This window comes from Ornithorhynchus anatinus, chromosome 4, assembly GCF_004115215.2.
Source record: "Ornithorhynchus anatinus isolate Pmale09 chromosome 4, mOrnAna1.pri.v4, whole genome shotgun sequence".
Classification (NCBI taxonomy): Eukaryota; Metazoa; Chordata; class Mammalia; order Monotremata; family Ornithorhynchidae; genus Ornithorhynchus; species Ornithorhynchus anatinus.
In genome coordinates, this window is record NC_041731.1 from 14,418,600 (window position 1) to 14,433,324 (window position 14,725).

General features: G+C 43.7%; 1 protein-coding gene across 1 annotated transcript in view; it reads left to right on the forward strand.

The window, feature by feature from the left end:
* The window catches only part of GRB10 (growth factor receptor bound protein 10), a 197,904-nt gene that overhangs the window by 30,579 nt on the left and 152,600 nt on the right, over positions 1-14,725 (forward strand). The window contains exon 2 of the mRNA XM_007661527.3: positions 14,490-14,587. Coding sequence (XP_007659717.1) covers positions 14,537-14,587 — 51 coding nt within the window. The 5' untranslated portion in view covers positions 14,490-14,536. The remainder of the gene's footprint in view (positions 1-14,489; positions 14,588-14,725) is intronic.

The window sequence follows — 14,725 nt, forward strand, 5'->3', positions numbered from 1 at the left end:
GGTGAGCAACCGTCTATCAAGTAATAGTATTTACTGAGTGCTTACTTTATGCAGAACACTGTACTAAGCACTTTTGTAAATGAGTTATATTTTGAAGGCTTCAAGGCCTGCTGCTGCCTATCTCACCCCTCCCCCCCACAACCCCATCTCTTGCTGTCCCTTTGGTGCCTTCTGCGATCCAGCTGAGCAAATATTCCTTCTCACACTGAACCATTTCCCTCATCCTGCCCCTTCATTAAACTACTTCCTTAACCTCCCAGAGAACTCTAGAACTGCCCTCCCCAAATCCCTAAGGTCTCCCCAGGCTAGCCTGACCTGATCCTCTTGAAGCTGTTTAATCCTGTCCACATCTATAAATGACTTCTATAATTCTGCTTTGGACTCTTCCATTTCTGTTCTGTCTCTGTCCCTTCAACTGTTGTTGGCTTGGTGGTGAATCTGTGTATGACAATAATTAAGGTGTCTGTTAAGTGCTTACAATGTGTCGAGCACTATTCTAAGCACTGGAGTAGTTAGAAATTTGGACACTGTCCCTGACCCACATGGGGCTAACAGTCCAAGTAGGAGGAAGACAGGTCCTTGGAGTTGAAGCACTTGCTATATGTGCCAGGCACTGTACTAAGCGCTGAGGTACATGCAAGCAAATTGACACATATGGGGCTCACAGTCTCAATCCCCATTTTACAAATAGGTAACAGGCACAGAGAAGTGAAGTGACTTGCCCGGGGTCACACGGCAGACAAGTGACGGAACTGGGATTAGAACCCATGACCTTCTGACTCCTACACTTGTGCTCTATCCACTGTGTCAAGCTGCTTCTATAGGTACTTGTCCTGTATCCCTTCAGAGTTAGGGAGTTGGACTCATCCTTTCTCCAGTTCCCCTCAGTGCTTGCCACAGAGCTCATTGAATGGCTGTTGATGAGGCCTGGAGGACAGCCAGTCCACCAACGTTGAGATGAAACTTGTCGTGACGTAGCTTGCCTGGGTCGAGCACGAAGGGCACGTGGATGCCAGCATAATCCCTAAGGAACTTGTGCCTGGCAAGTGAAATCGGGTCGTTAGCGGGCGGCGGTGACCCAAAACAGCACGGGAGAGCGGCGTTCACTCAGAAATTGCAGTAGCAGAAGAATCTGGAGACAGACCAAATAGGAAAGTACCTATGCAGCCGTTCAGCTGATAAGCATTGTTGGAATTTCTAAGAGCAGCCCAAATCCTCTGTTACCGATAGTGGTTTTCACTTGGTCTCGACTTTGTCATCGTGTCCGGTTTCACCCGTCTCGGAGACTACCCCGACAGATAAAATGGAAGCCATCTGACCCTGCTGGCCCAACAGGCAGAAACTAGGTGACTTTTCCCTGTTGCTGATTTGCTCGTCCTGGTGGACCATGGGGCCAGTGACAGCAGGGCGGCAGACAGAATGCTGTGGTTGGGCCACAGAATGGAGTGCTCCCTTTTCTAGACTCCTAGTGAACCAGCCTTTACGGGATTGTGTTTTAGAGCACATCACAGCACCACCTAATTAAACCAAAGGCCGTCAATCTTTCATTGCACTCTATTGGGACCACGAGTAAGGTTGGGATTTGACTAGGTCCCCTCAGTAGAAAAGTGGGATTTAGAGTTGGCTGTCGTAGGCTTACCCCAAGAAGGTTTGACACTGGATCAGTCCTTTTGGCACAGGACTTTTAAACGTTGCCTCGGCCTTGTTGTTGGCCAAACTTAATTGACCAGAGCACAAAAGTTTACACACATGCCAAACTTCAGTCTCCTGTAGGATATATTTAGCAAGACTGTCAGGGCACAGGAAGATCAACACAAAGTCAGGTCTCTTTAGATGGATCTTCCAATCATTGCTGTAGGTCAGGGCTTTTTTTTAACCTTTTAAAGAGGTTGAAACTCCTTAGGACCAAAGATTCACATGGAGTACAGCCCCTTATGGGTAGGGAACATGTCTTATGCATCTTTGTACTTTACTAAGTGCTTAGCAAAGTGCTCAATAAATCCTATTCCTACTATTTCTATTTCATGCATCTCACCTGCCCTCAAGCCTAAAGTATAGCAGTGAGAGCATTTTACAAAAGCAAACACCAGAGTTCCTACTAGCTCGTGGTAGGCAGCGAATGTGTCCACCAACTCTGTGATATTGTATTCTTCCAAGTGCATAGCATAGGGTATAGAGAAGCAACGTGGTTCAGTGGAAAGAGCACAGGCTTGGGAGTCAGAGGTCATGAGTTTGGATCCCGCCTCTGCCACTTGTCAGCTGTGTGACTGTGGGTGAGTCACTTCACTTCTCTGTGCCTCAGTTACGTCATCTGTAAAATGGGGATTAACTGTGAGCCTCACGTGGGACAACCTTATTACCCTGTATCTCTCCCAGCGCTTTGAACAATGCTCTGCACATAGTAAGCGCTTAACAAATACCAACATTATTACATTATTATTATTATATGGTAAGTGGTTAGTAAATACCATTGGTGATGATTAATTACCAGTGGGGCAGATAGTGTGTCCTGAATGGAAAGAAGCAAGGACTAGAGGAGCTCAAGGGAGAATGAGGCATTTTCTCCTGATGGTGGATCTCCTTGGTTCCAGACGCAACATTCGGTCAGACTGGAGAGTCACAAAATGGAACTCACACTGAGAGAGATGACATGTCTTCCCTTATCTGTAATTAATTTCAATATCCGTCTCCCCCACTGCACTGTAAGCCCCTTGGGGACAGGGATCATGCCTATCAACTTTCTTGTATTTCACTTAGTACAGTGATCCGCACCGAATAAGTCCTCAGTAAATGCAATGGTATTTATTGCAGAACTGCCTGAAGCCATTCCACTTCTACGCTAGGAAATGGCTAACTGGGCCGGATCTGGTACAGTTTAACTTTCATCCCCACTCCAGGGAAGGTTTGTATTTCAGGTCACTTGAATACAACACGATATTCTTCCATTAAGCAAATCAGCTGTTTTTGTTATCTGGGCTTTATTACAAGGGTTTTTCCTTTGTCTCTGCTCTGTCCCTTGGTTAGCTCAGCGTTCTCATTCCAGGATTTCAACCTGCAGGAAGAGATGGTCCAGGCGTACCCAGGATTTTCAGCAAGTTCCTGTCGTGTCTGTGCGTCTTCCCAATTCCCCAGCTGATGAAATTTTACCTCTTACAGGTCTCACGTTCTGCAGAAGCCTGCAGGGCTCCTGCCACGTGGCCACTGACTTAATTTTCCTCGTTGTGTAGGAGTAGAAGGATTTGGTTCCCCAGGGAATGTTCTTGGGCAGGTCGTCTTGTGCTTCTTGGGCCTGTTGCAAGTTGTCTCCGTCAAACCCGCCGATCAGGTCCATCAGCTTATGTAGTTTTCAACCATACCCTGCTTCTGATTGGTTCTAGGAACCTATTTCTTTCCCCATTTTCCTTTGCCAGGTCTAAAATTCCTGTCGAGTTACCCAGCCGGTGAAAGTTTGGGGCTTCTCCTGGAGAGGAAGGAAGAGTTTAAGGGAGAGATTCAGCCCAATTCTGTAAGTTCATTGTGGGCAGGGAATTTGTGTTGAATTGTTACTCTCCCAAGTGCTTTGTACAGTCTCTGCAGAGTAAAGGCTCAATAAATGTGAATGGCTGACCAAACTCTCTATTCCTCACTTATTATGAGGAATAGTATGTGCCAGGCACTGTACAAAGTGCTGGGGTAGATAGAAGTTAATCAGGTAGGACAAGTCCATGTCCCACATGGGCCTCCCAGTCTTAATCCCCATTTTATAGATGAGGTACCTGAGGCTCAGAGAAGTGAAGCGACTTGCCCAAGGTCACACAGCAGATGGGGGGGAACCAGGATTAGAACCCAGGTCCTTCTGACTCCCCAAAATATTAATATTGTTAATAATATTTGGTATTAACTGGTTGTTTAGTGCCAAGCACTATGCTAAGCCAGGGATAAATTCAAGATAATCAACACAAGAACCTTGTCCCTCAAAGTGCTCATAATCTTAAAGGGAGGAAGCTGGGCACTTAGCACAAACAATAAGAACAAGTGGAAAAATTCAATAATCTAAATGAATAGCATGTCTGTATGAGGGTAAAAAAGAGGATTTGGATGAGTAGCCCTTGGAGAGAAATTGTCAATCAACCAGTGGCCTTTAATGAGTGCTTATTGTGTGCTGAGCACTGAACTGAGAACTTGGGGGAGTACAATGTAAAGGACACATCCCCCGCTCACAGTGAACTTCACATTCCTTGCCCACAAGGAGCTCACAGTTTGGAGGGGTAGACAGACATGAAGATAAAGTATAGATATGTACATAAGTGTTAAGAGTTGGGTGAAGATCAAGTACTTCTCACAACAGTACCAAGCACCTAGAAGTCCCGTGATTGTTTTTCTCCAGGAGAAACTGGAATTTTCCAATGGGAAGAAATGTGCAGTTGAGCAGTAATATGATAAAATGTAAAAAGCGTTTTTTTTAAACTTGATTTCCAAAATGCCTTATGAATGAGACCCCTGTCATCACTTCGGGTGGCCGTAAAACTTACAGGTGTGCAGATATAAACTGAAGGGGCATGTGCATTGAGAGCATACAGTCACTCTAATTCCGTTGCTTGTATTGGCTTAAGTTTGGAAGGAAGGCTTGCCAAGTAAAATTCACCTGTGTCATTTCAGGTGGCCCTCTTTGTTTGAAATATTGGGAATCCCTGCTCAAATACTTCTTTTTAACAGCTCCCTCCTGACCTTATCAAAAAAGCAATAGTGTATGAGAGCCAACTGTGTCCCGTGCCCTCTATTAAGCTCCTGGGAGAGTGCAATAAAGTAGGCACCATTCCTGCCCTCTATCATGGGAGATGGATGATCAAGTAAATTACAGGTAGAGGAACACAACACAATTTAGATAGTCGTTATGGTATTTGTTAAGTGCTTATTCTGTGCCAAGCACTGTTCTAAGTGCTGGATGTTTTCGTAAGTGCTGTGGGGGTGAGTACACAACTGCTTAGGTGATGTGGAAATAGGGGGGGAAATAAGGTGGATAGATGAGAATCAAGGAAGGCCTCCTAGAGAAAGTGTGATTCAAGAAGGGTTTTGAAGATGGAGAGATCAGTAGTCTGCTGAGTGCGAGTTGGGGAGGGAGTTCCAGGCAGAAGGGAGAATGTGAGGAAGAGGTTGGTAGTGAGAGAGATGAAAGTGAGGCACAGGGAGTAGAGTGGCTTGAGAGGATCAAAGCATGTGATGGGGTTGTAGTGAAAGAAGAGTGGGGATAAGGTGTGGGAAGAGAGTTGATTACCTCTAAACTAACGGTCAAGGGTTTTTGCTTGCTGTGGAGAGGAATGGGCAACCATTAGAGTTTGTTGCAGAACGGGGAGAAGCGTGCAAGGTGATGTTTTAGAAGAGTGATCCGGGCAGCAGAGTGGAGTGAGTACCGGAGGCAAGGAGGCCTGTGAGAAGGCTATGAAAGTCAGATTTGAATATAAGTGCCTAGACTGTTGGGTGCGGTAATAGTTGGATGGAAAGGAATGGATGGATTCTGGAGAAGTATCACGGGGTGGTGGAAAGAGCATGGGTCTGGGTGTCAGAGCCACTGGGTTTTAAACCTGGGTCTGTCACTGACCGGCCGTTTGACCTTGGCCAAGTGTCTTTACTTCGTATGCCTCAGTTTCCTCATCTGCAAAATGGGGATTCAGTAGTTGACCTTCCTCCTACTTGGATTGTGAGTTGAGGGAACTTGTATTTTGTATCTGCTCCAGAGCTTAGTACAGTGCTTGGCATCTAAGTGCTTTTCAAATACCATTATCATCAGCATCACGTAGTAAAAAACCGACAAGAGGAGGTGTCTGAATATGACCTTACCTTCCCCTTACCCACGGTTCAAAGGAGGCAGTCTTAAAAAGGAAGCAAGAATTAGGTGTGGGTTTGTCTTTGTGTTAATATTGAAGCTACTTAGGAAAATGTCACTAAACATGGACAAATGTCAAGAGTTACTGCTGAATCCTTGAATAGATAGGTGATTGGATATACACACTGATGTAGTGTGTAACAAGTCATTGTAAATCTTAGTCTCTTTTTGGAGTTCATTGATGGGGATTCTACTGTTAGTGCTACAAGAAACAAAATAACTGCAGTTGGAAATCTTATTGAAAATGTCATTTTGGGGAAAGAGCTTAAGATTTAAGCAATTTTTACGTAAGCTTTATCTCCTCCATCTCTGCTCATGTTTGCAGGGGATGAGCTTCATTGTCAATTGAAGAGGTTGGAGATCCTTTCTGCTGATGTCCCTTGGGTTGTTGAGAAGCTAGGGAAAGGAGTCTTGACTGGATTAATTTTGTGGTCATTCAGCATGGTGATGCTGGAATACTCTGATCTCAGCTTGTGGAGATAATAGTAATGGTGGTATTTGTTAGGAGCTTACTATGTACCAGGCACTGTGCTATGCACTAAGGTGGATACAAGTAAATTGGGTTGGATACAGTCCCTGTCCCACATGGGACTCACAGCCTTATTGCCCATTTTACAGATGAGGGAACTGAGGCCCAGAGAAGTGAAGTGACTTGCCCAAGGTCAAATAGCAGACAAGTGGCAAAGCTGGGATTAGAACCCAGGTCCTTCTAACTCCCAGGCCCATGCTCTATCCACTAAGCCATGCTGCTTCTGTGAGGCTCTCGCCTGATTTTTTTGGGCCTGACTCTTTATTCACTTAAGGCAAGGCATAATTGAGAGCTTGGCTACTTTCTATCATTCAGTTATGTGTGGTGACATCAGGTTTCTTGGCAGTGAATTACTGGCTTGATGTGCACTTACATTGACCTTGTTTGCATGGTCTAATCATTTCTAAAGGAAAAAGTTTAGTGTTGGATTTTCTTGGTGCAGAATTAAGACAAAAATGATGCATTCTAATAAAAATAACTGTAGTATTTGTTAAGCGCATACTATGTGCCAGGCACTGTTCTAAGTGCTGGGGAAGATACAAGATAATCAGGTTAGACATATAGTCCCTTTCTCACATAGGCTCACAGTCTTAGTCACCATTTTTGAGATGAGGTAACTGAGACACAGAGAAGTTAAGTAACTTGCCCAGAAGACAAGTGGCGGAGCCAGGACTAGAACCCAGCTCCTTCTGACTCCCAGGCCCATGCTTTATCCACTAGGCCAAGGTGGTTGCTTCTAATGAAACAATTCTGCTAGATTGTAAACTCCTTGAGGGCAGGAGTTATGACTTCCTACTCTTTTGTACTCTCCCATATGCTTAGTGCAGTGCTCTGCAAACAGTAAGGACTCAGAAAATACCACTGATAGATTTTCTCTGAAAGAGCTGTCCCCATGCAAATGCCTCCACTACCAAGCCATTTCATTCAAACTTCTCACTTGTGCTCCAGATCGGGAATTCAGTTAATTAATGAATCACATTTATTGAGCACTTATGTGCAGAGCACTATACTAAGTGCTTGGGAGAGTATAATATAACAGTTAAAGACACTTGCCGTGCACACGAGCTCAGTTTAGAGAGAAGGAAACCATTGGCCTTTCTGTTACTTTAGAAAATGTCTTCCAATGTCTTGCAGATTTTCCTTCTCATGTTTTAGCAGAATGGTTTAGTAAGCAAAATAAAATTGGCACAGGCTGTTCTGACTCTGTTCAATAAAAGCGCTCCACAATGCTATAGCTGAATAGTGGTAAGGCCTTATTACTTATGTTTAGTAAAATAAACTATTTATCTTTTGTATATTTGAAGAGTTCTGTGAGACTGCATGAGTAAGACAGTACCCGTACACTGGTCCTTGGTCCTGAGAGTCATGTGTTCTCAATGAAAGAAACCATCACCATCCTCATCATCGTGCCAAACTTCATCGGAAAACTGTTACTCTTAAAGTGAGACCAGCATAAGAGTGGCAAGTGGTATTATTGCCACTTCTCCTCACAACACATAACCTTTTAAAATGTCATTGTATTTGCTTCCTGCTGACTGCTGTTCTCTGCTTTCCTAACCCCTTCTTTTCTTTTCTCCTTTTTCTCCTGATTCCCAACCCCTTCCTTTACTTACGTTTAAGACTTTAACTAGATTACAGGCTGGAACCTAACGTTTCCCAGCCGAGCTCCTCTCAACCCCAAAGCCCCACCCTTCTTGGCAACTGAGAGCCCCACACTCCTTTTCTGCTGCCAACACAGCTGCATTTGAGAGGGTGTGACAAAGGGCTGAATGTTTCTTATGGTTTTTGTGTAGATCTTCCTTTCTGATATCCAGTGTACTTGTCTAACGTCAAACTGTGGCCACCTTTGTTCATTCAGAAAGTACAAAGTCATAGACCTGAACGCAGCTAAGAGCTATGTTGTTACTTTAGATGGTCGAGCGATGATTTATTTCATCGTGATTCATTTGCAGCATCTGGCAGAATCTTTCTAAATCAGATTTCTTTAAAAAGGTCCAGTTGAATGGCTTTAGTAAACAAATGCTTTGACTGTGGTATATGTTGAAGCATTTAGCCAGTACTAATGCAAAACAGAACTCTGCTGAAATTTAATATAATTAATGTGGAAAAAGTCCATGTCTCCATGAGGAGGTATGATCATCATCGATTGTACAAACTGTGCCTGTGGTCACCTATGGCAAGAGTTTAAAAAAAGAAAAATTGGGTTAGAACCAGGGCTGCTTTCAGGTGAAGAGTCCAGAATGACCCTGAACCATAATAAAGAGAAAATTGAGGTTTGTATAGTGGGTCTGGGAATTCCAGCTGAGAGAGAATATTTGGGAGTGAGGTAATAGCAGTCAAGGTATTTTGGGGAGTATATATTAAGCGCTTACTGTGTGCAGAGCACTGTACTAAATCTTGGGGAAAAATACAGATGGATAGTAATAATGATGAGAGTTTAAAGCTCTTACTATAACTGAGAGCTTTGGGGGGGAGGGGGAGAAGGGGTGTGTGTGTGTGTGTGTGTGTGTAAGATCATCAGGTAAGATACAGCCCCTCCAACATGGGGCTCATAGTATGAGAGAGAGGGAGAAGAAGGTATTTTAATTCCCATTTTACAGAGGAGGAAAGAGTTAAGTGGCTTGCCCAGGGTCACACAGCAGGTAAGTGGTGGAGCTAGAATAAGAACCCTGTTCTTTTGACTCTCAGGCTTGTGTTCCTTCTACTAAGGCACCCTGCAAGGAGGAAGGGTAGTGTCCAGAGCATTAAAGCCCCAGTAAAAGGGACTGGAGCTAGGGCCCCAGCTCCAGTGAACGTTGGAGCAAGGTTCTTGCATCCTGAAGTGGGAGCACTGGACCCCAGAAGAGCATAAGTTAGAGAAGCGGGGATGAAGCCCAGCTCGTTGACAGAATGGGCAGGTCGTGAAGCCAGGTCCTAGGACTGATTGTGTTTGGGGAAGGAAAAAAAAAACAGGAGGCAGTGAGAACCAACCGATAGTTCCTGCTATCTGGTATTTGGATCCAAAAGGCCACCGGATAAGTGAGCATTCATATTGCCCTTCAAGAGATAATTTTTCTTCACTTTTTTCTCCAAGCTCTTGTCCCATGAGGCAACTAACTTGGCTACTGTGGAAACTTTCTCACATTGAAGGTTACAAACACTTTTTTATTCATTCAGTCATATTTATTAAGCTCTTACTGCATGCAGAGCACTGCACTAAGGGCTTGGGAAAGAACAATACAAAAATAAACAGTGACAATCCTCTTTGTAAATTGCGGTGGCCTCATTTCCCCTATCCCTTTTCCTCTAAGATTGTGCTGGATTGTCAACTACCACTTCTAAGCACATGACTCCCAAATCTACTTCCCCCTTTCCTGTAATCGTGCATTTCCTCCTACCTTCAGGACCACTCAGTTTCAAAATGGAACTCATTGTCCACCCCCAGTTCTCTCATCCACCTAACCTTTCCATCACAGTTGACAGCCCCACTATCCTCCTGGGTCTCAAGTTCATCACATTTGCATTGACCTGAACACCTTTTCATCAATCACCCCACACTGAGTATGTTGCCAAATCCTGGAGATTCTTCATCAGCAATATTTCCAGCATTCACCCCTTTCTTTCCATAACAACGGTCACCATTATTGGTCCCGGGAATGACCATATCCTGATAACTGCTGCATCGACCACCTGGCTGATTTTCCTGCCTCCAGCCTATGTGTCAATCTGCTGCCTGGATCAATTTTCTAAAACATCATTTTGTACATGTCTCTCTGACCCTCAAAAACCTCCAAGGGTTGTGCATCCATCTCCATTCATTTAATTGTATTTATTGAGCACTGACTGTCTGCAGAGCACTGTACTAAGTGCTTGGAAAGTACAATACAGCAGTAAAGAAAGCAATTCCTTCATTCATTCAGTAGTATTTATTGAGCGTTTACTATGTGCAGAGCACTGTACTAAGCGCTTGGAATGTACAAATCGGCAACAGATTCCTGCCCACAAGGGGCTCCACATCAAACCAAATCTCCTGATGATCGACTTCTAAGGATGTTCAATTAGCTCTCTATCCCCTTCTTCCTTTGTTCCTCTCAAACCAATCTCCTCACTGTGCCTCCTTGTTTATCTTGCTGCAGACCTCTTGTTCAAGCCCTCCATTCTGCCTGGATCTTCCTCCCTTTTGCATGCAGCACAAAGCAGCATGCAAAGAGAAGTGGTATGGCTTAATGGACCTGGGAATCACTTGTCTGCTGTGTGACCTTGGGCAAGTCACTTCACTTCTTTGAACTGCAGTTACCTCATTTGTAAAATGGGGATTAAGACTGTGAGCCTCATGTGACATAGTAAGTGCTTAACAAATACCATCATCAGAACACTTTGGCAGTCACTACTCTCTCCATCTTCAAAACACTTTGGCAGTCACACCTCTTCCAGGAAGCCTTCTTGATTAATTCATCTCCCTAACTGCCACATCAGTACTTTGGCATTTGTACCCTCCAGTCCCTTCCCCTAACATGTTTATAAATACCCTTATACTCTGTTTCCTCCTCCTACCTGTAATTTACTTTAAAATCTATCTTCCCAGCTCGATTCTAAGGTCCTAGGGGGGGTTCGATCCGGTTTAAGAATTCTATTAATCTCTCCACAAAGTGCTCTGGGGAGTAGGTGCTCAATACTATTGATTAGTTGATTATTATATGTGTTGAGTAGATATTTGTAAATGGTCTTGGAGAATTGTTGGGTAATGAGTTTCTACAGTATAGCAAGATCCTTTTCCAGTTACTGTATTAAGTGCTTGAAACATTCACTCCTCTTAGAACTGATATAAATCATGAAAACATATTGTACTCTCCTAAGTGCTTAGTACAGTGCTCTACACTCAGTAAATGTGATTGATTGAAATAGCATTTTAAAGATTTTTGATTGTGTAGGTACCAGTGTTTGGACATTCCATTTTGAAGACCTATTTTTAGAAGTGAAATAGTAGATTTTCTTTAAAATTGCACTGTTGAGAAGTATCTCAATGTAAATTCTTGTGTATGCTTAGTATAGTGCTCTGCATGCAATAAGTGCTCAAGAACCATTGATATTGATACCCTAAAATTAAATTTAGAATGTCAGTCAATTCTTTAATTACTCTAAATACTTTTTTTAGCCCCACAGTACAAGATTCTTCATCCTCTTACCTCGTATATTTGGCTATTTGAGTGGTCTCTTTGTAGAAGGATCAGTTTAGAGTATGACATGAGGCTTTTATTGAATTTTAACAACTAGCCACACTCTCTCCTTCAGCCCCTTTCAGTTAGGAAATACACACAATATGCACACAATAAAAACCTCACTGGGTTCTGATATAGTTCAATCTGGGGCATCATTTCCTTCTAAATCTTCCAGCCAGATGTGTCAGGATCCTGTTATCTAGGACTTGGTACGATTTTTGACTTGGTAGAATTCCACTAAGGTAAACGGATTCTGGATGGGTAATAAGAACTGTGTTTTAAATGTCATGGAAGTGTCTTAGGGCTTTGGTAAGAGTGGTAGCACAGGCTCTTATTTGGGCAGGTACCTTCATTTGTGACTCTAGAGACGTTGGCTTGGTTCATCAACCAAACAAAATGTCTATGGTCAGAAGCACCCGATTTGCCTGTGTGCGCTCTTCGGTTTACCTGTTTGTAGGTTTTAATTTCTTTGCCGTTTTCTTAGTAGGGATCTGCAGCTGTGTTTGCTAATTACATAGAGGATTAAGAGGGCAGCCTCATTAATGCTGACCTCTCTTTTTTTTCCTAACCTTTAAAGAGAGAGGAAGAGGGCATTGTTTGAGCTCAGTTCTGGCTTCTTGGTTAGGTGAATCATTATCATCTTCAACTTGTTTGCTTTGCTCCAGGCATAGGAGGGTACTAAAGTATGTCCGTGGTGCTTTCATTTCTAACCATTGTTTATTGTAGCACTTCAAGTGATTGGGGAGACCCTGAAAATTAAAATTAGCCAAGGATATGTTACCCTGGCCAAACTGTTTGCGCATTAAATGCTGGAGGCCTGTTTCTAAAACACTCAGATGCTGTTGGGAGGGGGAGGTACCGAATTTCACTGTGGCTGAGCAAGCTCCAGCTCACAGGCAAGCTGTGGCCTTGAGGCTCTTGGGCTAGGGGCTTCCATTTTAAAAAAAATTACAGTAGTTGCTAAGCATTTACTTTGTGCCAAGCACTGTTCTAAGCACTGGGGGAGATACAGGTTAATCAACTCAGACACAGTCCCTGTCCCACAAGGGGCTCCCTCTCTTAATCCCCATTTTACAGATGAGGTAACTGAGGCCCAGCGAAGTGATTTGCCCAAGGCCACACAGCAGATATGTGGAGGAGCTGGGATTGGAACCCAGTTCCTTCTCACTCCCAGGCCTGTGCTCTAGCCACTAAGCCATGTTGCTTTCTCCTTCTCTGGGTGGCCCCAGAGAAGCACCAAAATATTTGAGTCAATGTTGCACACAGGAAGCGCTCAATAGATAGCACTGATTGGTGTCAGTGGTTTAACTTTGAAACCCAGGATCGTAAGATAGGCTCTTCTTGGGGATTGGGGATTCAGTCTCCGGCATAACACTTGTTCTGTCCCTTTTTTTTCTGGGTTAGATAAGGAAGCTAATGTTAAATGTAGTCAGCATGACCTCTGAGTTGGCGATTAGAACCCAAGTATGTTAAGTGACCTTAGGCAAGCCACCTCTCTGTGCCTGAGTTTCCTCATCTGTAAAATGGGAAGTCAATACCTGTGATCTCCTCATGGAACAGGGACTGTGTCTGTTCTGATTATCTTGCAATTATCCCAGTGTACAGCGTTTTGGCACTTAGTGCTTAAAAACACTATTATTAGGATTATTTCTACTACATTGGTTTTTCTGTAGTATTGCTCAGAGATGAAGTTTCAGGGCTTTGCATGTGAGATTAAGCTAGCCTAAGGACTCTGCCAAATGTCAGGGCCAGGGCACATATCACAGCAGGAAGAGCACCCAGAGAGGGCTGGCTATGGAAGTTTTGTGGGTAGGGGTAACGGGAGTGGTCCGGCGTTTTTTTTTTAAAGATAGTATTTAAATTCTTAATATATGCCAGGCACTGTCTTAAGAGGTAGATACAAGAAAATCAGATTGGACACAACCTCTGTTCCACATGGGGCTCATAATTTTAATCCCCATTTTACAGATAAGGTAACTAAGTCATGGAAAAGTTAGGTGACTTGCCCAAGATCTGACAGCAGACAAGAGTGAAGCTGGAATTAGAACCCAGATTCTCTGACTCCCAGGCCCATGTTCTTTTCACTAGGCCACGTTGCTTCCCGTGATTTTTTTTTTTTTATGGTGTTCAAGTGCTTAGTATGTGCCAGACACTGTACTAAGTCCTGGGGTAGATAGAAGCTAATCATGTTGGACACAATCCCTCTCCCATATAAGGCTCCCAATCTTAATCCCCAGTTTACAGATGAGGTTACTGAGGTACAGAGAAGTAAAACGACTTGCCCAAGGTCACACAGCAGACACATAGCCTAGCCAGAATTTAGAACCCAGGTTCTTCTGACTCCCAGGCCTGGGCTTTGTCCACTAGGACATACTGCTTCTCATGCTATGGGGAAACTGGTTCTGCTGGCCTCTCCCTGGCCCTCTTTCCAGGAGAGCAGCGAGATGAACCTGGATAGATTAACTCCTCATGAGGCCAAGGAGTCTCTGGTAGAGTCCATATAATCTAAGTGCAGTCAATTCTCCTAGTCAGGCTTTGGGCAGCTGCTCACTCTACAGATCTGTAATTTATTTATATCCGTAATTCATTTAGAGTCTACCTCCCCCTCTGGACTGTAAGCTCAATGTGGGCTGGGAACGTGTCTGTGTATTGGTATATTGTACTCTCTCAAGTGCTTAGTACAGTGTTCTGCACACAGTAAGTGCTCAATCGGTACGATTGAACTCTGAAGTTCTAGCGTGAAGTTTGAAGGTTTATCGAGACATGTCCACTGGATCAAATTAACTTGAGCTGGAACTGCAGATCACTGGCCTTGCTGGGAAGCTTTTTGAAATGACTACACTGGCAGTAGCTTTCTTTTTCTTTCCCTTGGATTCTCACAGTCTTTTTTTTTTTTCAGGTACTGTGATACAATAGATGTAAATTGAAGAGAACCAGAAAGAACAAATGGCTTTAGCTGGCTGCCCCGACTCGTTTCTACACCATCCATATTACCAGGTATATGGAGTGGATCTGTGTGTGTGGGGGGGGTGGGGGGGCATTTTCATATCTATGCACTTATGCCATCAAATGTAACCCAAATTAAAGCAGAAGAACACTCCTTCACCCAGTGAAGGAAGTAGATGGGCAGAAAAT